The 26543-nt window shown below is 38.2% G+C and overlaps 1 protein-coding gene across 3 annotated transcripts; it reads left to right on the top strand.

Annotated features, from left to right (window-relative positions):
• Nucleotides 1-493: 493 nt before the first annotated feature.
• On the top strand, nucleotides 494-26374 carry ptgir (prostaglandin I2 receptor). 3 transcript variants are annotated; one of them, XM_042413182.1, is made up of 4 exons: nucleotides 494-709; nucleotides 900-1114; nucleotides 1195-1971; nucleotides 23179-26374. In XM_042413182.1, the coding sequence occupies exons 3-4, from the start codon at nucleotides 1225-1227 to the stop codon at nucleotides 23464-23466; spliced, it is 1035 nt and encodes a 344-aa protein (XP_042269116.1). In that variant the 5' UTR covers nucleotides 494-709; nucleotides 900-1114; nucleotides 1195-1224; the 3' UTR covers nucleotides 23467-26374. The 3 variants fall into 3 exon arrangements, with proteins under 3 accessions (XP_042269116.1, XP_042269115.1, XP_042269117.1); XM_042413181.1 differs by having other exon boundaries at nucleotides 900-1971; XM_042413183.1 differs by lacking the exon at nucleotides 23179-26374 and adding an exon at nucleotides 14049-14859 and having other exon boundaries at nucleotides 900-1971.
• Nucleotides 26375-26543: the final 169 nt, after the last annotated feature.

Raw genomic sequence — 26543 nt, 5'->3', positions numbered from 1 at the left:
TGAGGGACCCCTAACATTGAATCATTTCAATCCATTGGTGTCTAGTCCATGTTTCTGATTTTATATCAGCCTATACTGAAAAAAAAGTCCACTATAGCTCAGTGTAATATGTTTTGAGGGTTTTTCTGAGAGAAAAGCGAATTGTGGGGTAGTCAGTGTGTTTATATAGCAGCTTAGCCTCAGGGAATTTCTATTTCTGGACACAGTATGCAATACCCTGAAACAAGGAAGAACAAGGCAAAATACGCCACCCGAAATTTTTTTGTGACTGATAGACGAGAGAAACAAGAGTGATTCATTTTTATGTTTTCCCTTAGCCTCTGACCTTTGCTATGTATATTTATAGTATAGCTGGTGTGTGACAGTGGTTTTTTGGTGTGTGACATTGTTTTTGGTTTACAAGTAGTTGTAGTGGGAGGGACTGTACATCGATCCGAAACAGACTGGGAGGCGCAGAGGGAGAGAGAGAGAGAGAGAGAGAGAAAGCGGAGGAGTCCAACAGTCTATCTGTTAGTTCAGTGTCTGCCGACACGTTACCGGTAGCGGCAGTTTTGAACTCCGTATCAGTCATTTTGTTACTTATAGCCCTGAACGCTTTACATAGTATGTGTCTGAATCCGTTGGAAAAGAGGAAGCAGCAGCAGCAGCAGAATAAGCGCTAACTACTATAAACTCAAGTATTCTTCTAGTCCAGCAGAATCAGTGAAAGGTGAGTGAGTCACTAAGGACGAATACAATAAGACTTGAGCAATAGCAGAAAGGCATTATTATACTCATAATGTTAGAAGAAGAAACTTTAACATGATGCCATCTTTTGTGGAATGAGTTTTATTTCTCTTTGTTGGGGAAAGTTTCTGTACCTGACTAAGCTGCTTTTTCTTATGTTTTTTGTTCCACAGATACGTTTCTAAGCTGTGTATGTGAAAGAGATCCAAACAGATAGACAAGGAAAAGCTTCAAATCATGTTTTAAGTCAACACAGGATTATGGGTCTCATCATACACCCCTGCCTTCTGTATTGCCAATTGATGGTATCAAGAGGTCAGGATTTGCTTCTTTTGATGTCCAGGAACTTCTTAATTAATTCCACACTGAGCAGGCTTATTTCTTTACAGTAAGTTATACGCCTACAAAAGCATGATTTCAAACGCATTATGTAACAATTTCACCTGCAATGACACCCTCACTGTGAAGGGAGAGGGCAAGCCAGCAACCAGCATCATCATGTTTTTGGCTGGTGTGGTGGGAAACCTCCTGGCCCTCTTCATCCTTGGTGTTCACCAGAAGGAGCATCGCTCCAGGTCCTCCGTCTTCAGCATCCTGGTAACCGGCCTGGCCCTCACTGACCTGCTGGGCACCTGCCTCCTCAGTCCACCTGTGTTCATCTGCTATGCCCGCAACATGTCCCTGATAGGTCTGGGTGAAGCAAGACTGTGCAACCTCTTTGGCTTTGCCATGAGTTTCTTCGGCCTGGCGCCCACACTCATCCTGTGCGCCATGGCTGTGGAGCGTTGCCTGGCTATCAGCCACCCTTATTTTTACTCTGTACACATCCGCCGCAGCTTTGCCAAGCTCACCCTTTTCTTTATATACTTCTTTTCTTTGGCCTTCTGTCTCCTGCCATACAGCGGCTATGGCAAATTCAGACAGTACAGTCCCGGGACATGGTGCTTCATTGACATGGATGCGACAGGGGACGAGAATGCTAACTTGGTGCTGGCCTTCTCTCTGTCCTACTCCTCGCTCATGGCATTGCTGATCTTTGCAGTGTTTGTATGCAATGGTTCAGTGATTGTCAGCCTGTGCAAGATGCACCGGAGCCAGATGATGCGGCGCAGCTCAGTTGGGTCGACAGGGAGAAGGAGGAGACTGAGCCTAGCCTGGTTCGGACAGGGGGAAGAGGAGATGGACCACCTGGTGCTGCTGGCACTCATCACTGTCATCTTTGTGGTCTGCTCCCTGCCGCTCACTGTGAGTTCACATTTAACTTTCCCTCAGTGTGTGTGTGTGTGTGTATGTTCACTTTGTATGTGTGTGTCACAGGTATTTATAGTCTTCATGAAAATTTCCACCCTATCACACTCACCGTGTGACTGAATCATGATATGTGTCGGTGTGATTGCATGAGTTCATTACATTTTTCTCCAGAAAAGGAGGAAAGGCGTAACACCCTGATGTGTAATTTATTCAGTTATGAAACATGAACCAGAACTCCTCTGTGAATTTAGAACAAGTCAAAGACAAAGACAAAGAAATGTGAAATATGGAAAAGGGATTTTTTTTGTGTGTGTGAGTGGTTTCAGTTGTTGTCATTGACATGTGACAGTCAGGGGTAGACTTTCCAGCACGGAGTGGGTTCACTTTAGCATTAGAGAGAGCTTCCTGACCTGCTATGCATCTGCACTTGTAAAATTAATTCCTGCCCCAGATTCTGTAATCATTATGTACCTAGAAAGACAAGCCAGCATGGCAACCGTTGATGTTTTTGTTGCTGCGGTATGTGTTTGTGTGCCCTAACACTAATGCTTTTGCTCTGCTGGCTCCACCAATAAAAGGTGTGTCCAAGAGTGAAGCCTTCGCCACTCAAGACATGCTGTCATTGTGTGCACTATTTGTCTACTAAGCTACATATCTGACCCTGTTTAAGAGGAGTGTGCCAAACCTAACAACCCTGGAGGACTGGTACATCTCTGCCTTCCCCAGAGGGCAACAATCATCAAGCAGGAAGCCCGATGTTAACCAGCCTTCCATATGTACCCCTAAATATTAACCAGAGGAAGTTTAATACAGGAGAGAGAGCCAAGTTTAGGAAATAAAAAAAAAATGTTGGAGGATATGATTAACATGTGGCATCACCACTTATATATTTATGTTCGCCTTTTTAACAGCGGTGGTCTGTTGATTGAGTAGTTCACAGGAAGCAGTAAAAAGTGTTTGTTCATCTTCTCGTTCCTCACTAACTACTCATTGTCTGCAAGTGGATTGTTTGCGGTAACGCTTGGCCCGATTTGACTAGCATACGTATGCAACGGTATTTGCCCAGAGTTGTGGCTGAGAGGCCCCCGGGGGAATGAATTGTGATGACGATATGACACTCTTGAGTAAAACCACAGCAAACCCACAGCCCAGTCATTTATTGTAGCTGTACAGCACATCATTCATTTTTCAATTTCCAAACAAAAGTAGAAAGATTGCAGGTTCATCAAGAGCTTCAAGAATAGTTTCACCTCCACCTGACACTTCTAAAATAAAGCTTTGCTATTTAAATTGATTTATTTTATAACCCTAATTTAAGATTCACTTATCAACATTCTTAATTTAATCATCTCTGCCAGACAATCAAGAGCCTGATCCCTGTAGTATATCATGCTGAATAATTCAAGACCCTGTTATTAAGTAATCAATGATTCATGCATCGTCTCTACAGCCTCGTATGTGTGTATGACTGTGAAGAGAAGTATGCTTGTTTGCTCATGTGCATGTACATCCGTGTGGTTGTAACTGAAAGATCTGAGACGGTGCTGAAGTGTCTGAGTGTATTTCAGCATACTCAACAAATTACCAGCCAGCTGTGGCTTTATGATTAACACAGTTCGCCTGAAGCACAACAGATGTTGGAGAAAAGTCTGATTCTGTGGATTGCAATTAGAGTATGGTAAAGCACATGTTCAGTGGATTGTCTATTTTGCATACACAAGCTGCTTTTCACATACACAATCCTTTGCATGTGTTTCCAGTCTTAATTTACTCAAAGCGCTTTCACATAATTGAATAAACCTCAGAGAACTACGCTTTCGAGCACTAACGAAACTGCACAACTTCGGTTTGCCCCGTCAGCAGTGACTGCATGCTGGTAGATGTGGGTGAGAGGGAAAGCAGATGTTGGAAAATAAACGCATCCTTTTTTAAAATGCATGTTTGTCAGGGGAGATGAAAAATTAATTGTAGAATAAGAATACATTAATTATTTTTATTGTTCTTTGCGTCCAGGCATGAGTAATGTTGCAGACTGTATTTACAGATAAAGTTGCAAAGTGTTTTGCTGAGTAGCTCTTGGACAAAAATGGATGAGGCAGTATTTTCTCTCTACATTTCTGAGCTGTGACTGTTTCTTCAGTCCAGAAAAGTTATTCACTTTTTCACATATTGCGGAGGTGCAATCAGAGAAGCGGTAAAAAACAGATGTGAATTTCTCAGAAAAGCAAAACCATTCTTCACTTGATTCATTGGTTGTAAATGTTTGTTCTGTTCACTGTCACCTGAATCACTCCAGCTTCCCAGACCTGTTACACTACAGTGAGAGGTCAGTGTTATGTATGACCTTCAGCTAACTGGAACCTATAGTACATACTGAGCGATTACAGTAGACAGCTGAAAAAGATAAGTAGAACTTTTATGAATGTTATCACCGCAGCCCCTCTGTGAAAGAACGTTTGTTTGATGTAGCGTCAAACATGAGGTCCCTCATGATTTGTGCTGGGACTATGAACACACCTTTTTATATTTTGTGCCATACGGAATATATAGTTACTGCTTGTTAAACATTTGAAAAAACTGCTGCAAATATCCATCTCAGGCTGCAGGACAGGATTCAAAGCCTCATTGTAGTCAAATAGTGAACATTATGTAAGGTTGTATCACCAAATTTACAATAAAACTGAATTAAAATTCTTGAATTAAAGGATGCAAACAACACAATTTGTGCTGTTGTATTAATGGTGAAAAAAAACTGATCAAACACAATTTTGATAATTAATTAACTGTTTAAATCTCAAGCACCAATCCCAAACATTTGCTGGTTTCAGCCTCTTAAATATGAATATTTCCTGTGTTTTTGAGTTTTATATGATTGCAAATTCATTGTCATGGAGGTTTCAACTGTTGGACAAAACAGGCAATTTGAAGACATCACTTTGGGATTTTTTAACTATTTATTCACATTTTATAGACTTAAATGATTAAATGATTAATCAGAAAAAAATCATCAACAGATTAATCAAGAAGGAAAATGATCATTATTTGCAGCCATAATAGTAATTGCTGCTCTGTGGGTTTATGCTTAAATTAGGGTGTGAGTATTTAGGATCCGTATTTCATTTGTCTTGACAAAAGAGCATTTTCCCTCTCAAAGGGAAATTCTTTTCCTCTTCTCCATTAGGCTTTTATTTGCTCCTCTTTGTCCTGTCCCCTTCACTTTATAAATGTTCAGAGCTATCTCCTGTGGGTGACAGGTACACACTGGTAGCCTGATTGCGACAATCACCAATTTCCCTAACATCCCTGCTGTTCCCATGGGAACCACAGAACCTTCCTGGGGCCCATATGTTGCTGGTCAATACCTGGATCAATACAGTGCTGCACTCAAACTATACACAAGATTGTAAGTGGTTTTACCACCAAATTTCCTCCATTGTCATATTAGCAATTAGTTTGGACAGAAGAAATGTGTTGTGGGAAGCCGTTATGTAACCATTATGTTTTTAGATGGCTTTAGCAACTTTTAAGCTGGAGTAGCACTGCAGGACAGATTTATATTGTTGATGTTTTGGCTTAATGATAAAAGGTTTCCATTAGCGCAGATACTGCGTCTGTGTCTTAGTCAGTAGGCTAATATTGACTTGTGTGTGTGAGGGTAGATGACAGGGAGCGCTTCAAAGATCCATAAACAGAATTATTCAGTTACAGTACTGAAAGTATCAAAGCAGCGGCTGTAATGGGATGATTTGCTCAAAGTGTCCAGAAAATGTTGCACCAAAAACAAATTCTACTGGCTTTGTGGTTATTTAAGTAAAGCTAAGTGCAAAACAGTGGACTAGAGGTCAAAAAGTTGAAATGAAGGATTAAAGGCACCCTGTGTCTTTTTTGTAAACAAACAAAGTTATGTTCACATTCACTGTTTCTCAGCAAACTGCATCGTGACTGCATTTCCTTCCAATTAAAACATTTAAAGAGCAGATTTTTTTTGTTTACATTCATGTTCACAACCAATCGCAGCAGCGTAGAGTTTCTGGAGTTTCACAAAACACAAGAAGAGTTTCTGACAGATCTCAGCAGCATAATTTCAGTCATATCTGACTGCACTCGTGTGAATCAAATGTCAAACTGAAACATGAACTTTGATAACTCCGCCGATCTAGACTCTTTTATTAAAGGAGTGGCGGAAGAGTCCATTCTAGCACCAAAGTGAATAATTTGAAACCAAAAATTTACCTCAAAGGCAAAACTATACATATATATGATAACAATATTCACCACTTTTATTTCACTGTTACTTTTTACATTTTTGTTCTGAAAAAAAGCTTTGGTGTGGAACAAAATCAAATGTAGCACTTTTCTATGGTTTTATTGTTCATTCTTGAATTTGAGGTCATTTTTTGGTTTCAAATGATTCACTTTCAAACAAAGCTAATCCTATATTGCATATACCACTTGGGTGTGTGTGTGTGTGTGTGTGTGTGTGTGTGTGTGTGTGTGTGTGTGTGTGTGTGTGTGTGTGTGTGTGTGTGAGCGAGCTAGTAACAAAACGGGGACCTAAGATTGTCAAATCTTAGGAATTCGACAGGGTACCTTTAAAGAATCACAGTCAGATTTCAAAAAGGATTAAATGGCATAAAAGGCATATTGTTTTCAGCGGTCTACACACAATATTTAGTTAAAAATGTATAGTTTTTTTACATTTAGAATTTACATTTCAATTCAGAATATATTTTTGTCTAATAACTATTAGACTCCAGGACCATTGTGGTTGTCAAAGTATATAAATGACTTTGACATAGAATCTTGGAGCTTTATTGCATGTCTCCATCTTTCTCTCCACTGTGACTACCACATACAGATCAAAATAAAATTTTAAAGAAAGAAATTCACCATTTCACACTATCTCCAAACTTTTTGGGTGGTCACAAGAGTACAGTTGTTCTGTGATGTGGCAAGAGAGAAAAAGTAGAAATACCAAACCTTTTCCAATAGCTCTGAGCAAACTGGGCAATGATTGTCAGCCAGAAAATGAACAACATCAAGAAGCTCTGACACATTTACAGTAACAGGGAATCATGCCTCCAAGAGTCACCTCATAAATCTAGACTGTCAGACAGACTGGGCAGAAAGCAACCACACTGAAACAAGATCACATAGAGAAAAAGAGAGAAAAGTTGTGAACGTGAAAGAACATGAAGCAAAAGATTCCATAAAAATGAAATTCTTCGGCATCAGACTGTTAAAGGGATTGAGAGACTTGTAAAGATTGAGGGTCCAGTGAGCGGAACCATATTCTAGATGAGGTGTTGCTTTAAAAATGACTAAAACATTACCTCAGATTTGACAGTTTATTTCCCTGCATGCTGTCATCATCCTTAAGCTTAAACTAAATCTACCATAGAATACTTTCAAAACAGTCAGGAACGCCTAAGTCCCTTGACTTGCCCAGTCAAAGCCCAGACTTAAACGCCACTGAAAATATGCAGAATGACAGGATGATAGCTAGTCATGGACACTCCCCATCCAACTGGTTCCAGATTGAGTTAATGAGTGTGGACGAAGAGGGGAAGTCCCCAAATCCAGATCATCCAAGATGACTCAAAGTCATCACCCTTGTAAATGCCTGCCAGAGGTGGTCTCAAATGAAACTGCTTTTGCAACAACGCAAAATCTGGAAATCATGGCTGCAGCATTTTGTGATTTTGTATACCATGACCTTTGCATGCGTATGAGTTGTCAGCTTGAAAGCACACAGCGTGGGAGTGGCACAATGTGAAATGTAAAGAGACACAAGCTGTGACAGAGTTGAAGATAAGAGCTTGCTTTGTCTCCCAAACTGTTGTTTTGCTCAAGGTGCTGTAGGTGCTGCTCGGAGATATAACTGACCGTCAGTTTCATAAAGGTTTCTATAAGGAAAGATGATGCTGCGCAATCAGCAGCTGGCTTTGTGGACTGAACAATGAGGATTCCCTTTCTTAGTTGATGGACACCTAATCCTCCATTCAACATGCACACAACACACACATTTCTAAAGCACATGCATACACATGAGTAGGCACACTTCATGTAAATACACACATTTACTCTTATTACAGCGGGAAGCTTGCTAATCCTGTCTTTCACTACCTGCAGTTTTATCCTGCTTTTTTTGTACATTGTCATGTTTTAATTTCAATGACACAAAAGAAACTGGACAACAAATGACAGCAATGAAGATCTTTGATGTAATGAGGTATAGATATTGAACCACTTGAATGTGTTGTAAAGTGTGTGGCTGCTGATGTGCGTGGCCTTAGGCTTCAGTCAGAAGGCAATAAGAGGTGAGCAGCTGCAGGAAAGATTTTAAAAGGCTGAGGTACAGAAAGATGAAAGTGGGTAAAGACAGATGTGGAGAGCAGATGAGAAATATAAAACAGAACAGCATTGCTCATTGCTTCGTGACATGCTTTTAGTCATTCAAAAGGAAAATATTCATGAACCAACAGCTCAGTTACCTGCCTAATTGAAGCAGGAAGAACTAGTTTGCACGCAGTTTGTAGCTTAAATAGATCTGATTCCATTCTCTATTGTCTTATGCCAAACTAACTTTAATACCTTTAGTGGAGATTTTAATTTGCACCTGTATTAAAGGGGACATATTATGCTTTTTGTGATTATCTGGTATTTATACTGTTATGACGATGGATGTCTATGTTAAACATGGTCAAAGTTCCAAAACTTGAGGTGAACATATGGTAAAATGTTTCTTGCAAGTCAAAAGCCCAGGCTTCAGCCTGCTCTGAATGTTACCTCTACTTCCTCCTCGTGATAATGTTGTTTGCTAAAGTTGTTCCACGGGTTGTTCATATTGTTCACTTGCATATTTCAGATTGGAGTGGACAAAAGTGGACATTTCGAGTAAAGAACGAGAAAAAGAAGTGAAATCCTACTACTATAGTTTGTTGATTTAGCCTCGTGAACAGCCGGAAGTCTGCTGAGGGGAAATTTCTGGAAGCTAACCAATCAAAACAGAGTGGGGTCATCAGGAGGGGAGCTGTGTAAGGAGCCAGTATAAGATAAATAAGCAATGTTTTAAACTGTAAATCATGCATTAGAACCCCAGAATAAAGATATAGATCTGGAGATGTGCATGATACGTCTCCTCTGACTAATTATTGGCCACTTTGGGGCAGCCAAAACAAGCTTCAAACACAACACTGTAAGTCATAAAAATTGTTGCAGTGCAACAACAGCAGCAAACAGGAAAAAACATTAGGGGGTTGTCCAGAAACACAGTTTGCAAGATATTTTTATGGAACTGAAAAAGGAAAGATGTACACATATCTAAAGATAGATTTTTTTGCCTTGAATATACACACATATAGGTATATATATATATATATATAAATATAAGTGTGTGTGTGTGTGTGTGTGTGTGTGTGTATACAGTATTTTTTTTTCAGGCTGGCTGAAGGCTGCTTCATAGAAGTCATTAATTACTCTTTAATTAGGTGTTTTTGGAAGACCCATGACAGGTTGAAGCAACAGATGATTAAAGTTACTATGGGACCATAAAATAATGAACACATTCTACTTTTCCCTGTAGGAACTTCCATTAGTTTTATGGCCCACACCTCCCAGTTTATTACATTGACCAAATAATGAAAGCTTATTGATCATTGCAAATGGTATTAGTTTTGGGCCTAGCTTGCTTCTTCAGGAGATGAAGAGCAGTCAACCCAGATTAAGCTTGTTTTCTCCAATCAATAGCTGCCCCCAGACTCGTTTGTTTTGTCTGACGCTCTACCTGGATCATAGGCAGCTGTTGTGAAGGAGTTTATGTTACTGGATAGACACGTAGGTCTAAGTGTTCCTTTGCTGCTACTTTAAAGTTTGATTTGCTTGACCTAGTTTCTCTCTCATGATCTAAGATAATTTTTGATTTATCTTTCAGGCAGTCAGCAGTTTGCAAACTGAGATTATGTTGAAAGATTGTTTTAATGGGCATCTTGGGAAATAAAACACTGACATTACTCAAAACAGCACGTCGTCCTTATGTCAATTTGTAAACATGACGAGGGACAATCTGATTGAACTGAGGTACAGTAAAGTACTTTTCATACTGATATGACACATTGTGTCACTCTATGAGTTTGGTTTTCAACATCGTGACAACTCTTTGCTCTAGGACAACTGACTCTCTGAAGTACTACGACAGCACTGATGTGGCCCAGTGAGAAAAATAACAAAAAGAAGAACAGAAGATCCTCACTTACAAAATGTGATAATGTTTATTGAAGCTACTGATTTGTATAAATTAACAAAAGTGCTCATAATGATCTATCATTGTTCACAGTGTTAAAACAAGAATATCATTAGTACAAGAAGTTCTCCTCTTACTTCTTCTTCTTATCAAAGCTAAATGGATTTTTGATTTGGTTAGTTTATCTCTGATGAAACCGAATGAGTGATCTGCTCTTTCATGTTCACGTGATTGTTATTTCATCTTTTAAGTATTTTCGTCTTGGCTTTCATGCCTCTTGATCTTGGCCTCTCTGGCCAAGATCAGCGTCATTGCACCATCTGATACAGCAGATTGAAGCATCACAGCAGATTGAATGCACTGGATCACCAATTAAATATGGTTTCTACGTCCATGTTTTTGCTATCAATTATATTTATGAAGGTATGCCATTTATTAAGTTAGCCACTAACATAGTTCTCAGCATCACAGCAATAAAGCCTCCAGTAATCTCACAAAAAAAAAAGATCCCAATGAGTTTTGCGCTGTTATGTATGTACAGTAGATTTTAAATTTGGGTAAAAGAGAGCAGAGGTATTAGATCGGTACTTAAGATCAGCAGATACAAGTGGAGGCATCAGAATCGTATTTAGAGACAAATAGTTGGATCGGAAAGTATGTGAAAATCATTGTGTTTGTAACCAGCAGCTTTTGGATTTGATATTATTTCCCAGATGTCGCTCTACTTCTTATCTGTCATTTTTTTCTTTCCTCTTGTATTTTATTGGATGTACTTCCTTCTTAATTTCCTTTCACTGCTGCTTGAGGAAGATTGTCATTGATGCTGATGCTGATACAGTAGGTGTAACAAGGTCAGTAGTATGCTTTGTGCATGTGTCTAAATAGACTTTACCGCAGAGGTTCGTTGCTCTCCTTATTTGTCTTTTTGGTGTCTTGCCATGTTTGTCCACAGTTATTTGTCTATCTATCAGTACCTCCATTGTTCACACAGGATTGCGTGAAATGTGCTCCACACCCAAACGTAGAGTTTCTCTTGATATGCAGAATTGGGTGTAGTAGAGTTATTTGGTAACATCATATTTCCAATAAAATGGATAATTTTTGTATAATCCTTTGAGGCTCCATTCATGCTCTTGAGAAGACAATATAAAAGTTACCGAACAGGATATATTTCAGGATGAGCAGACATGTTTTGTGAAGGAAATATTTTTATTTATTTATTTTATTTGTTTGTTTATTTAACAGGGACAGTGCACATTAATAAACATTGCTGTAAATACGCCAGATTTAGCCAAGAGGCTATTTTTCATCTGTAGTCCCTGGACAGATGTCACAGAGTCACCCTAAAAACTGAATATTAAAATGAGATTGAAATTACAAAGTTACTGAGGTCATTTATAAGCATGTGGAACAATTAATAAAATGAAGAAAGAAGAACATATATAATATCAATAAAAAACATCATTCAGGACATCCTTAAAACATGCAACACAGAGTCATGATACAAGATATGCAAGACAATAAATACATGAAGATATTAATGTTAATAGAAGAGTAGATTGAATAAGACCACATTGAGCTGCATTGTTAGACACTAACTAGAACATGCAAAGCAGAAGCACAGATACAAAAAGCATGCACAGTATGTAAAATACCACAATAAGACATGCATGCAGGTTTATTGATTTTGATTTATGAATTCATGAGTGAGTGGGTAAACTTAATAATTGCATCCGTAGGTACAGAAAGAACAATAGGATTTTTGTTTCATACTCCACCTTGCCAATAATATCAGGAGATATATGATCCAATAAAACTTGGCTGAGCCGCAGCAGTGAAATACAACACCCTCACATCAAACAAACCATAAGGGAAGCACAATGTGGTTATCATCTGTTGTTGTGCTGGGGGGACGTGTGAAAGAGAGACAGCTGACATCCAATTCAGTAATATGACCAAACACTCACTGCAGCTAAGAATTTGTTTGATTAAGATTACCTGAGATAGACGTGTGTTTCAGTTAATCTTTTATCAAAAGAAGAAAAAAGTCATAAAATGAGAATTCACTCTCATGCTCTCATGCTCTCATGCACAAAATTAAATAATTTTTGTTGTAATGGGATCACTGAGCAAAGGAAGAATGGGTATTATCAAGGGCGTTCATTCTAGTCATAAATATTCCCTTTCCTGTTCCATGAAGTTGACTTCAGCTGGCACCAGAAAAGCTATGATTCATGGTATTTTCCTTAAAAAACACTTTGGACCATGCTGTGGACTGGCTGGGTATACACTCATCTATCAGAACTAGAAAACAAATTTATCAAAAACTGATTTGACTGATGAAGTTTGACAACATAGCATGAATCACTCTTTTAACTGATTTTAGCTGCATGTGAAAACAACAGAAAGCACTCTGTTTTTCAATTCAAATCCTCTTTGTAATCCTTCCTAGATGTTTTTTCTCCGCTGCATATGATACAAGTGCTCTCTTCAAAGAGAGTCAGAGTACGCAGACAACAGGGACTGAATAATTTAACAAGATAATTGCATCCAGGCATTTGGGGCAGATTCTGTGCTTTGGGACTTTAAGGCCCAGTGAACCCTAGCTAATGTTTACTAGTGTGCAGAACCTGAAAATATGTGGTGGGAATAAGTTACCCACAAATGTCCTCTGCTCCAGAGAGTCCCTCACTGTCCAAAAAACAACCTCAATAACATTGTTATGTCATATATGGAACAACAGCTTAACTTGCTCTGTATAATGATAATGACAAATGGTCAGTCCCCAGATCAGATATTTTAAGTCAATATTTGATATGTGTTGTTCATTTGTGGAAATGGCTGCTTGATATGAAAGAATTCACAGGCTGATTAGAAGGATATTTGTTTGGGGAAAACAAATCAATCAATCTTGATTAAAAGAAGTGTATTGCCACGGTTTAGTGGGTATTTTTTAAATAGTGAAAAGATCAATAGAACTTTATTTGCACAGTTGAGATCTTGTATTTCACTACTCAGTGTTGAAACTGGACTGTTTGTCAGTCTGGAAAAAGAGGGTCAAATTTGTTCAATATGCCATCTCAAAGATATATAAAATTTGTTTAATTTTGTTTATACTGACCTTTTTATCAGGAAGTTATTTTTGCTAAGTAAGATCAAGTATCAAGTTTAAGAGTGTACAGCCACGCTATCATCAGCATGCTAACATGCTCAGAATGATAATTCTAACATGCTGAAGCAGGTAATATTTGGTTGTTCAGTATTAATAGCTGAGTGTGTTAGCATGCTAACATTTGCTAGCACCAAACACAGATTACAGCTGAGGTTGATGGGAATCTAATTAATTTAGAAAGTATTAAACAAAATATTGGACAATTTAAGGTAGGAGAACATGAATGTACCAGATTTCAAGGCAATCCATCTAAGTTCTTAAGACATTTCACTTTAAACCACAAATGTCAAACTCATGATCGAGCTAGAGAAAAAGTGAGGGGGTCAACAGAGTCAGTATGATTCATCCTCTGGGGACCACAACTGTTTGTAGGAAATTTCATGGAAATCCATCGAATAGTTGTTAAGATAATTCAGTCTGAATGTTAATTGTTTCAGAAGCATTTACTTTCTTTCTTGTGCTATTTGGTGCACAATTTACTTAAAATCTTGCATATACTGTAAACAAGTACTGTAAACAAGTATATAAAAGTATACATAATGTGTAATTTATATGTTTTCACACACACACACACACACACACACACACACACATATATATATATATATATATATATATATATATATATAGTGTTTGCCTTTGCTTCTGATCTGCCAGTTGACACCCACCCAGCAGACGGGCCTGGCGCACAGATTATCGGCCCAAGCCCAGTGGGAAAAACTCATAGCTGGATGATGACAGAGAGGAACACTGAATATCAACTGTCCTGACTGAGAGATCCTTCAGAAAAAAATTAACAACTTTCAACTAGACAACTTTCCCAGGATAATTACAGAGTAAAATAAATATGCAAGCACAGCTACATGTGTACTTAGCGTTCACTTACACACACTTGTCATTATCGTTGTCCTTAATTCACATTATCAGCATTAAGAGGAAATGGATTTGTTGATTACAGTCTGAATTATGCAAACCTGCACAGTGAATACAGAGTGAAATGGTTTTTGTTACTGTAGTTGTGTATTTAACCCATGGAGTGACAGTCAAATCTACTCCATGTGCATCAGGTGGGTTACAAAAAAGTACAAAAACGGCACAACAGCAAACACACACCAAAGTCAGTCGGATTGTTGGGGACAAAATGTTCTGTGTTTAACCCAAACAAATGTTGTGACATTGCTTTCATGTTCATGTTATTTTTAATTTATGAAGAACATCATGTTATATTCGTTTTGTGAGTCACCCAAAAAGAGGTACAAACCACATGTTGAAATGACAGATTGATTTTGCTCTGTTCGTTGTCAGTCAGTCTTGGAGAGTCATAAAACTGCAGGCTGGCGGTGTGTGTCATGACTTGTAATTCTTTTCTGTGTCTAATCTACTGCTGATTGTTATGTCCTGTTCCAGTATGTATTCAGTTACCTTTGCTCTGACGCCAGAAATGATGTATGTAGAATCTGAAAATGAAAAGCAGCAAGACATTAATGGCAGATTTGTACTGATTTATTGTGAATAAAATATCAATATCAAGTTGTTTTTAAATGGTTATTTATGTGTATTTCCAGAGAGTATTAAAAAAAAGTTAATTTATGAATAAATTCCTATCTTAATTGTGAACAGCTCAATTTTAAACTGATATTTTGAAACAGGAAAGCAGTTACCCTCAGATTAAAGATGAAACCAGTAACTTTCCACATGTTGATGCACTTTATGATGCTGAGGTAAGGTGAAAGAGAGCAGTGTTGTATTTGTGATATCAAATCTGTATTATGTGCAAACAGATAAATAACCAAAACAAAATGTCCTCAACCGATATTGTCCTCCTTGATAATTTATCATCTGCTAAAGTGATGAAATTGCACGCTCAGCTTTGGGTGGTGTAGATTATGCAATATAAAGATGAGAGGTGTTACTTGAACCGACTTGACTGGCAGTGTTGCATATTTAACAAGTTCAACCACAGTAAATGTGTCAGCTGTAATGTCTACCGACACTCCATCATTAAGATAACATGAAATTGCATATTTATAATAATATATATATATATATCTTAACATATTTAAGCAATCGTTGTTATGAATTTTAGTGTTAAATATGCAAGATACACATCCAGGCACTGGGGTGGAAACTGTCACTTCCTGGCAAATTAAAATAAGACTTAATTAAAATCAGGTGTTAAGCAGCACAAGAATAAACAGACCAAGTACAATAGGTACAAAAAGGATGGTGTAAGCAGGAATAAACATATAAAAATGGGGAAAACTACCCCATAAATCAAAATTTAAATTGATATGTAGATACAAAAAGTAAACAGTAAGTAAAGTAGAGCAAACAGCTGATTTTTCAACAACTTGGCTCATATTTTACAATGGCCATGGTTTTGGCCACCATTACCATCAGTTGTGACAACAGTTAAGTCATCAGCATTTTTGCTGAGATCTGGCCATGGTGACATTGGACCAGAGCCCAGAAGGACAAGCTGCAGTCAATCAATCAATCAAGCAATCATTCACACAGATGATCAGACAAGTCGTCTAAGGTGGTTGAATCCTCAGTTCAGCCACATAACTAGACTATCTATCTGGAACCGAAAACAAACTTTATATGTCAATTAGATTTTGCAGAGCTACTGTCTGCTTCATGTTGTACAGTGTTTTACTGTTCAGTGGACAGTTGTAATGGACATTTTGGGTACATTAAGTGACTTGGAGGAATATAGAGTTAAACCAGGAATTTATTTGCAGCTCGTCTGGTCATCTAACCTTGTATAGCTTACACAAATAACAAAGTTATCACAGATGTTATCACGTCCACATAACTCTAGAATGAAATTGTTGTCATAACCGATAGGAATGATGGATAAAACTACAAAAATAAGACCCAGGTTTTAAAAACAGCAGAATTATTTTAAGTGGATGCTGTTAATTTCCAATGAAAATAAGCAGTATAATTTATATTGCTTAGTTCTTCCCACTGTTGGCAAATGAAATGATGAAGTGTACATATGTTTTGGAATTAGGAAAGTAAAGGAGGTTGCCGCCCAGGTGGCACTCTGTGAAAGGATGTGTGTCGCAGCCACCTTGAAATTAAGAAAATTGATCTCAAGTGGCGCTAATAGTGAAATGTATGATAAATATAATAATAATCACTTTAATTCAAGCTGTATTATGACTTACATTTTTTTTCAGTGATGTGATATGAGCATTAAAAAAGGCATTTCAGCTGGCACTAACATCTTTTATAAGATAATTCATCACTGATTTCACTTGTAAGGAATCACCACCAGCCATCGGAAACATGAGGGCGTTACAGTAGAGTCGCAGGTCCCTTTGAACTTTATCTCTGTGGAGGAGGAACTGCAGTGAACGCATGTCTCTGTCTGTTGCAACAGCTAAAAGGTTCTGCAACATTGCCGGTGTCAACTTGTTCTCAAAAATTGACACATATCAGCCTATGTCATACTTCACTTTTCCCAAGTTAAAAACTGGGGTCATCATTTTACAGTAGCTTCCTCTTTGTTGTTGCTGGTGTGAGTGTTTGTTTTTGTGTTTTCTCATCAGCAGTTTCTTTTTTCAGTCATCAAGCAGACAGCAGCTCCTCAGGGCTTTTCAGGTCACTCATGTATGACAGTTTACTCATCAGAGACTATTTTAGTTTTCCCTAAATTCTTCTGTTAGATTACTCAGGAGAAAAAGTGGCTGTGACAAAAAAAGAAGATAATAATTACAGAACCAAGACATATAGAAGAATATATCTTTATTTGTTTTGTGTCCAAGTCAAAGGAAGAGTGTCATATGTTGCACAGATTATAACCATCCCTTATATAAACCACCCACATATACAAAACTGATTTGACTCAACATGCAGGATTTGTAGCAGAAGGAGTAGGTGTGCTTGCATGTAGAACGTTTTGTTATGTTGCGTTTGGGTCACTTTTCTACCCAGATAATTGACTGGATCAAGTGTCATAGTGCGGACTGTTGTCTGGAATAGTTTTCTCACTGAAGTCCATTTTGCAAAATGCTGGTAAAAGGTCTAATGGCTCCGTAACTCGCTGCAGCCTCAGGCACTTCTTAAAGAGGAAACTCACTAATGGACATTTTTAGACAGTGTATTCCCCAAATGAAACTCGTCTGAAGACACCGTAGACTGACTCTCTTATGATAATGTCCCCTGGAACATAACACATTTACATTTATGAAGTACATAAATTCAGGAAGCTAGAGATTAGTCATCTGGCATTAAGAAAAGTCTTAAAAAAAAAGAACAAGAATCATGTAAATGCAGTGCACACCCACTTGTTCTTCCTCTCTGAATCTATTTCTGTCTCTCAGGCAACACAAAACACCTCCCCACGCATTTCCAAACCATAGACTGTGGAGCAGTGAAATTCCCCTTCAGTGTAGAAACATGCTACTAACCTTTACATTGCATTTCTGCACTGTATGACTCAGCACCCGCTTATCATCAGCTCCTTCAGTATCTGAATGCGGGTCAGAGGTTAGTGTAGTCAAATAGCCCGGGGACAAACATATATATTTGATTCTTTGACTCTGGTTTGCTGTAATTGCAGAAGCTCGAGGGAGAAAAGGTTTGACGCAGAAAAAGCCTGATATTGAAGAAAAGTCTACCTGTAGTCATTTGTTAGGAATGAAGACAGTGGGTGGAAATCCAATCACCTCTGCTGTTCTTGTGAATCCTGGATCAATGCACTTTATTGGACAGCTCCACATCATAGTGTCAAACAGGAACAAAACACTAGAAAGACATTAAGTACGTGTATAGATTTTTCAAATTGTGTTGTACTTATTCTGAGCCGTACTTTCGGGCTGAGCAACAGAAAATAAAGTAAAGTGACTCATGATTTTAAAGCTAGCGCATAAGCACATCGGAAAGACTGAGCTAAACATTGCAGAGGTGTGAACTTAAACAACATTTTAAAGGAAAAGTTAAACGTTATGCCAAATACAATTTTGTTATGTTTTAAATACAAAGCCTGGAGCCTGTTTCACCAAATTTGCAACATACAAGCGACTTGCAACAGGAGATCCTTTCCTCTGATTTTAATTCTGACACGTTTAACAAATCAAAAGAAACATCATATTCGTGACCCGTGCATGAGCATGAGAGAGGATGCTAAGCTGTTAAACCTGGCTTAGCATATGGACTGGAAGCAGGTCAAACAACTAGCTCTGTCTAAAGTGAAAAATATACCAGCCTACACCTCTAAATCTCACTTACTATCAAGTTGTATCTTGTTTGTGCAAGATACAACTTGTACATAAATAAAAATGTACGGGTAAAACATTTTTTGTCAACAGCTGGGTGCAGTGCAGCATCCCACGGTCTTGTTGTCACTGTGAGGTTGCCAAGTTTGGTACCATCATGCCTGTGCAGACCAGAACAAAAATTTATGCTAATCTGGAAACCTGCACTATTAACCTTATGTGTTTTAGCAACAATTAAATGCTGTAATGTAATTTTGTCTTTTAACTTCCTGTCTACACCAGAGTGGAAATGTGCTTTGGTGTGAGGGTTAACTTTTGCTGCTTGTGATCACTTTACACCAGGCCATGACTTTTTACTTGTGTTTACTATAGCCAACAATAGCAACTGGATGTTAAGATGTTAAGTAATTGAACAGGCAAAAAAATAGGTGGGACACATAGATAAAGTACAGCAGTTCTGAGTGGATGAATAAACTATTGTTTAACATGAAATAACTCTGATACTGATATGTAACCCCGCTAAAATTGCAGCTCCATACTTAACGCACAGACATGAAATCCTTCAAAAAATATCAAATAAGCATTTTTCCAAAATGTTTAACTAGTCCTTTAAAGACTCATACAGCACTGCAGCATTTCTCTTTCTCTCTCTGCTGTAAACACTCCTCTCTGAAAGGCCTGTAATCTCCACGCTGCCTCCTCTTATCCCTGCGTAATGATCCTGCAGTGAAACAGGATCAGGAAGAGAGAGAGTTAGGAAGAGTCCTCCAGGACCCAAGATGTAAAATAATAGGTTGTAGAGTGTAGACATTGATTACGTGGTCTGTTTCCTGTAAGTCATGGCAATCATCAGCCCCCGAATAGCATCTGATGTGCCTGCTTGAACAAACCTCTGAACATCAGACAAACTGGATCCAGGTACATGAAGATTCTCAGGGTAGTACCAAGAAAAATGATTCAGAGCTGAAACTATTAGTTGATTTATCATTTATTCGATTGACAGAAAATAATCAGCCAAGCATTTCCTGGTTCCAGCTTTTCAGTTGTGAGAGTTTGCTGCTTTTCTTTCTCTTCTGTTATAATCACGTAAATATCTTCAGGATTTGGAGTATTAGTCTAAGAAAACAGGCATTTTTCTGAAAGAAATTAATCGATTAATAGAAAAAGAATTACGCTGATTAATCAACAATGAAAGTAATTGTTATTTGCAGCCCTAAACTTATTTCTGTTTGATTCTTTTGCTCATTTACGACTGAAAAAGCCTGGATGGATGAACACCAATGAGTGATGAGTCAAGTCCTCATGAAAAGCAAAATATCTTCATAACTAAAACAGAGATCCATTTCTCTTGGACATACAGTTGTAGCTTTAGATTTGAGTCCAAAGTTTGCAGAGCTGCAAATGTTGATGGATGGATGTGTATGTGTTTGCACAACGCAGCTGTCTATGCATGCATGCATCTGTTTATACAGAACACGTACGAACATATATAACATATATGCTTTTGAGTGTATATGTACCTGAGGTATGTCCTTTCAAAGCTTCCCTGTATCTTCTCTGTTCTCTTCTAAATAATCATTGTTTCTGGCCTAGTTCTTTAACCACAGGCTGATACATTAATATGCTCCTGTTTAAGGAGAGTCTGACATCTCATCAGTTTTGGCTCCACAGCCTGCAGTGCTTGGAGCAGACAGCTGGTGATTTGTGTCCCTCTCTGCAGGGCTTAAGGTCTGCCTAGACGACCATAAGAGGCAGGTTGGCATGCAGGAACAGAAGCAAGGGTGACAGTGAGAGTGAATGAGTCAACAAGGGCGAGTACGATGACAGGGTGTATGAGGATGCATGTCTGTTTGAAATGTTTCTGGCAACAGTGGATGATAAATAAAGTGTACCATTACTGTGCGTGAAGTACAAGAGACATTTGTATTCGTTAGTGTGTTTCATGCCAGTTAGATTCATTTTTACTTCAAGTATTAATTCAAATAACAAGTTGTTGCCAGCCTGTTTCTTGGTGATGAGCCAACGCAGTTAATGGTGTCATGACTCTTGTAGTGAAAGATGTTGAAATCAAAAAGGACATCTTTCACTGTTATTTTCAAAGCTTTTAAAACTGCATTTGATCCACTGTATTGTGTACTCATAGTGTGATAAAAACTCAAACAAACAGATCTGTAAGTTTAGCATAGTTATAATTAAGTGTTTACTAAATGGAGATTTACATGCATTACTAGATTAAAACTGAGATAATTTGAACTAAAAACACAGCTAGGTTAGTAATTGATTTGGTCTTTACTAGCATCCTCATAAATCACTAGTTTGAAATTAGCTAGCAGTTAACAAGAAGAGCTTAGGAAGGACTTCACTCACAAACTTAGAAATGAATTTACAGTATGAGTGGCTGGTGCAACCCAATCCTGAAGACATCCATTACTGTAACTTACAAGATATGTTCAGTTTAATGCCAACGATTCTGCAGATGAATTCAGTAAATGATGGAGAAAAACTGACTCCAATTGCGAAATCTTTGCAGCGGTTTTAAAGAGGAAACATGTTATCCTGTTAAAGGAAACTGACATCACACCTTGTCAATGTGTGTTCATGTCAGTTTTGACTCTGTGTGTGTGTGTGTGTGTGTGTGAGAGAGAGAGAGAGTTTCAGAACCGGAGATATTTTCTTTTTTATTTCATTCATTCTTGTCAGAACCTGGCACCTATATTACCCACAATGCAACTGAACCACTGACAGCTGGGTTGGAGATTCAGATGTGTTATGCTAGCTGCAGAGATGAGGAGGAAGTCTATTAGCTTCATGTCTTTCTAACACCGCATCTTCAGATTTTTTTCATTTCCAAACCTGTAGTCTTTATCCTCAAGTGACATCATTTAAAGCAATTTATCAGACTTTGCGGAGCTTCCTTCTGGAGCCACAAAAGGCTTTTTATGCAAGTTTTTCCACATATGAAGTAGTTCTCCCAGACTTTGATGTGTAAACTAGGTTCCCCTTTAAGCTTTACTCTCCTTGCTTACTGTTGTTAAATCAGTGACAACCCAACAGTAATTCTGAAAACATCCATTGCGCAATTGAAGAATTTTCACACAACCTCTAATAAAATGATTACTTCCTAAAAACTCAAGAACATCTGGACGTTATTTTGTTCGACTTTAGACTGCGACCGCATCTGACACATCTGAGATGACAAAGCTGTTCTGAGTTTTGAAATCATTGTGCCTGTGAGCTCAGCATCTACTTGGAAGTATAACAAGATAATTGCTGTTGTTTTGAGTTTGCACACAGTCAGCCGCTTCCTCTCCCTATATCTTTCTCATGGGTGTAACGGTTGATCGATATGAGTAACCACAACTGTGTGAGTTTAGACATCTAATGAGTATGGAGAGCACATACTGTCTGGTCCCTCTAGTAGTCTGTCTTGGTCTGGCTCTGGACTTGCTCCCCTCCAGCCCCTCTCTGTCTCTTGCTTATTTGTTTTCAGTCCAGGCCCTAGCAACAGAGAAACATTTACATCAATGAATCGGCACAAGCCATTAATTAGGCCACTGTTTGTTGGATATTTCATGGAGGAAATGGAGAATTGTTGATAGAGACGAGGAGCAAGGTGACAAAGAAGCTTCCTGGGCCAGCTGCTGCCTCTGTCTCTGCCTAGGATGAATAAGCAGCCAGCTGCTGCTGTCTGCAGTCTGTCATACCTCAAAGGTCAACGCAGGAAAAGGTTGCGGCTTTGTTAGATAACATTGTCTGTATCTGTATTTAGGACACTTTGTACTTCTGAAAGTTAAAGGTGCACTCACACCAATGGTGATTTTATATGATATAAAGAGACGGATGTTAACATTTGGTAAAGCCTAGCATAACAAGATGAACCACAGTCTCAACTGACACTGATACTAAATACACAGTCATGTGTTCTCATCTTGTTTAGCTGTTAAAGAGGCTTGAATCAAGTTTGATTTGGCTCCTTCCAGCAGACAAAATCTTTAATCTTGTGGGATGATGGGTTACTGAAACGAGTAACCTGTGAATATTAGTGATCATATGTTAAATAATGACAAATCGCCATTCGCCAGAGCCCAATCTGATGTTTTCAAACCGCTCATTTTGTCTGACCAACAGTTCAAACTCAAATGTCATCAATTCATTCTGTAATATTATGGAAAGCTGCAAATACAAAAATCTGACAAGCTATAACTAGTAAATGTCTGATATTTGGAGATCATTAATCATATCAAAAGGTTTTCAGTATTGTAATGTTTCAGCATTATTGTGAGTCCACATAACTTTTGTCTGTTAGCTCTGGCCTACAGCCAGCTGTAAGTGGGAGATAATGAGCTTTCCAAGCTGTTGCTTGCTCTATGATGACACTAATCAGGAACATTTTCAGGGATAGACTGTATGTGTGAAAGGGGCTGTAGGCTTAAGACCATAATTTCAGCAGTCTTGTTGAAGGCAGGACTTCTTATTTCCCTCTTTATTTCATATTTTATAATCTGTAAGCAAAAAACAGCACAAACAGTGTCTAACTCCAACTCTCTCTCTCTCTTCAGATTGCAGGTTTTATTAATGCCATTCACCCATTTTGTGGCGACAATGAAAACTTGACAGCCTTCCGCTTCTACGCCCTCAACCCCATCGTGGATCCTTGGGTCTTCATCATCTGCCGCAAGTCTGTGTTTCGCCACCTTTGCACTCTGCTGAGCTGCCGCTTCAGCAAAGGAGCTGTGAAGAATACAGCACACTGCGCTCTGTCTTTACCCCTTGACAGTCAGATACAGAGCAACCCCCCAGATGTGACAGTTCCACAGACCAACACGTACTCCAGTTTACCCCAGTGACCTACCAGAAAAACTCTGATGGACTGGAGGCTGGGACATTTCTATGTCTGATAAAACATTGGAGCAAAGTTGTAATTGTGATTCACATAAAGAACTCCTGACCTTCACTCACTGACATAAGGCACGAAGACTTTGAAAAGAAGCATCTGTTACAATGGAAATGTTCCACAGTTTCTCTATGAACTTACTTTGGGGGGGGGGATGGTTGCACTAGCTCTTATATGTCAACTGACTGATGGAAACTGTTTCAATGTTGCAAGGAGAGTCGTGCCATAAAACAAACAGCACTGTAATTTAGCACTAAGGAACACATCAAACCATATCAAGCCTATGAATAATATAGCCTACTGTAAAATCTGAATATATGCACTTGGGTAAAGCTATATGGGTAAACTATATGCATGAATGTATACCGTCTTCATCTTTTTATCAGTCTTTTCTGTCAAAGACATCCAGGTAACTCTTGATAAAAGCTTGTCCATGTCCTTTGACACTGAGATGCAGGTCATACTCAACTTGATGAAGCTGACCACGCTTGTACACTTTATTTCAGTACCTGTCAACACTGGGGTCGATGATATGTTAATCTGGATCACTTGATCAGAGATCTGACAAAAGAGAGACTTATTTTATTCAAGCAAGAAGAAGTTTTAGAGATATAATGGGTTGATTTCCAAGGCAAGTGTCTATTAAACCATTAGTAGGCCTTAATCTAATGTTTTATTAATGTAATAATTAACCATGTCAAAAAAACTAAGCCATGCTAGCGGGTCTGTGAGGCTGCACTAAGGCACAGTAATGCTTTTAGGTAAACAGTAGCGTCAGCATGCTAACATGCTCACAATGGCAATGCTGTATGCTGATCTTTAGCAGGTATAATGTTTTCCATGTTCACTCTATCTTAGTTTAAGGTGTTGGCATGCTAATGTTTGCTATTTAGCATTATAAACACAAAGTTTAGCTCAGACTAATGGGAATTTCATTAGTTTTCTGGATATTTGGTCATAAACCAAAGTATTGGACAACTTGATATTTTGACCAAATGATGAAAAGTTAAGAGACCACCAAAGTTAAACAATTTAGCATGAGGGGAACATGAATGTCTACCAAATTTTATGGCAATCCATCCATTTGTCAAAATCACAAATGGCCACCCACCATATGATGGTGCTACAGGAAAAGTCAGGGGGTCATCAAAGTCATTAGGATTTGTTGATGATGTACAAAATTTGGTGCCAATCCATCCAGCAGATGTTGATATTTTACAGGACACTGTAGATAAAAACTTTGATCTGCTGATGGCACTATAGGAACAGTCAGTGTATCACCAAGGTCAGTAGGATTTATCCTCTGGGATCAATCTCTGTGCGAAAATCCATGACAATCCATCCAAAAGTTATTTCAGATATTTCAGATAGGACCAAATAAATTGCCACAAAAAAGTGTTTATCTAAAACACAAATCTTGAATTTGGATAAGTTACTTGACTATAGAGTGCAAGTCTAGGTTCCAGCTTTGTTGCTTTTACATCATTAATATAAAATGGTCTTGGAAATGGTCTTACTCCTATCAGTAAATACTTTTCTGACTTTCGGTGCTTGTTGGTCTTTGTTGTATATGTGTCCCCCTGACAGACAGCATTAAACTTTTACCATCTACTCCTCCACCTGTGAGACGCTAGCGCTATGAATAGCCTTCACGGCTTGCTAGTACTAAGAAAAGTTACATGAATCTGATCATCTAATATATATATGGGTAGATAAGAATCTCATATTTTGCTCATTGTGGTCATTTTCAAAAAGAACCTTAAAAATATGGCATCTCTATACCTTTAAAGACATCTGGAAGACTAGCAATTTGATAAATCAAACATACGCAAGAGAAGAGAGAACACACTGTCCTTTAACTTGCAATAAACTTTATTAGTAATCTAATGACGTTCATAAGTAATCTAATGACGTTTATTGCAAGTAAAAGGGACAGTGTGCTGGAATTCTCTCTTCTCTTGCCTATTGACATTTCTCCCTACGCACTTGTGAACAAGAAACTGAAGGTGTGCATGAGCCTTTACAGTCAATAAATCAAACATAAAAATAGTCTGTTTTTATGTTAAAGAGTAGATCCAAGGTTAAACCTGCCCCTTCATTAAGTCCTGGTGTAACTCATGTGACTCTCCTATCTCTAAATCTAAGACTAGGCTAAATCTACAACTTCTGTATTCCAAACCATGTCTAAGATTTGAGTTAATCAGGTTTAAAAGGCTTTAACTTTCAGTCCAGAACTAGGTTTAATCCATGTTCCCTTCCAACCCATAATGTCACGGTACATGAACACTTGATGCCATCTGTCCCTTTCATCTTCACTGATTTCTAAACTACCTGTGATGATTGTGAATGTTCCTCTAAGAGCCTCTTCGGTGCTCTTGCTTTTTGAAAACCTCTGCTGCTGCAAAGTGCACTGTGAGAATTTGTCTTTTGTTGTTGTTGTTGTTGTTGTTGTTGTTGTTGTTGTTGTTGTTGTTGTTGTGACTAATAATGCTATAACTGCATTTCAATGTAGTGCATTTATGCCCCTTCACTTTGCTAAGACATTGTATATCCTGAAAAAATTGTGTATGTGTTGGTTTATGTGGTGGAGTGCAGAGATAAAGTACAGTATAGGGATAACAGACAGGGTGACTGTTTTTTTTGGCTGTGTTGCACATTCACTTTACATTTTGTAGTCTTTCATGCTCAGCCATGCATGACCCAACTTAAGTAAGAGACACATTACCACATTTCGTTCTTTGAGGATATTTGAGTCGTTACGTCCATTAAAATGAATGAAAGAATACAGTTTTTGAAAGATAGTATTCGTTCTATGGTACACATTTTGTTCATGTGAAATTAAATATTGACAGAGAAAATAATGTCTCACAACGTATGTCTGTTTATGTTCCTAATTTTGCAAAATGTTTATGGTGATTTCGTGATGTTTAACAGTTCTCCATTTAAAAAAAAAAAAAAAAATGCTGTTCTCAAGTGCAGCTCTTCATAGTCACAGGACCCGAGCAGAGACAAGATAAACAGAAAAAGGTT

The sequence above is a fragment of the Thunnus maccoyii genome, chromosome 6 (genome assembly GCF_910596095.1).
Source record: "Thunnus maccoyii chromosome 6, fThuMac1.1, whole genome shotgun sequence".
Lineage (NCBI taxonomy): Eukaryota > Metazoa > Chordata > Actinopteri > Scombriformes > Scombridae > Thunnus > Thunnus maccoyii.
Note: the sequence above shows the minus strand (reverse complement) of the source record. Positions and strands in the feature narration are given on the sequence as shown.

Excerpts from the sequence above, each read along its gene's own strand:
- ptgir (XM_042413181.1), top strand. The coding sequence starts at position 1,138 with ATGATTTCAAACGCATTATGTAACAATTTCACCTGCAATGACACCCTC. Across the intron at positions 1,972-23,178 it reads TCTGCTCCCTGCCGCTCACT|ATTGCAGGTTTTATTAATGC; the intron begins GTGAGTTCACAT and ends CTCTCTCTTCAG.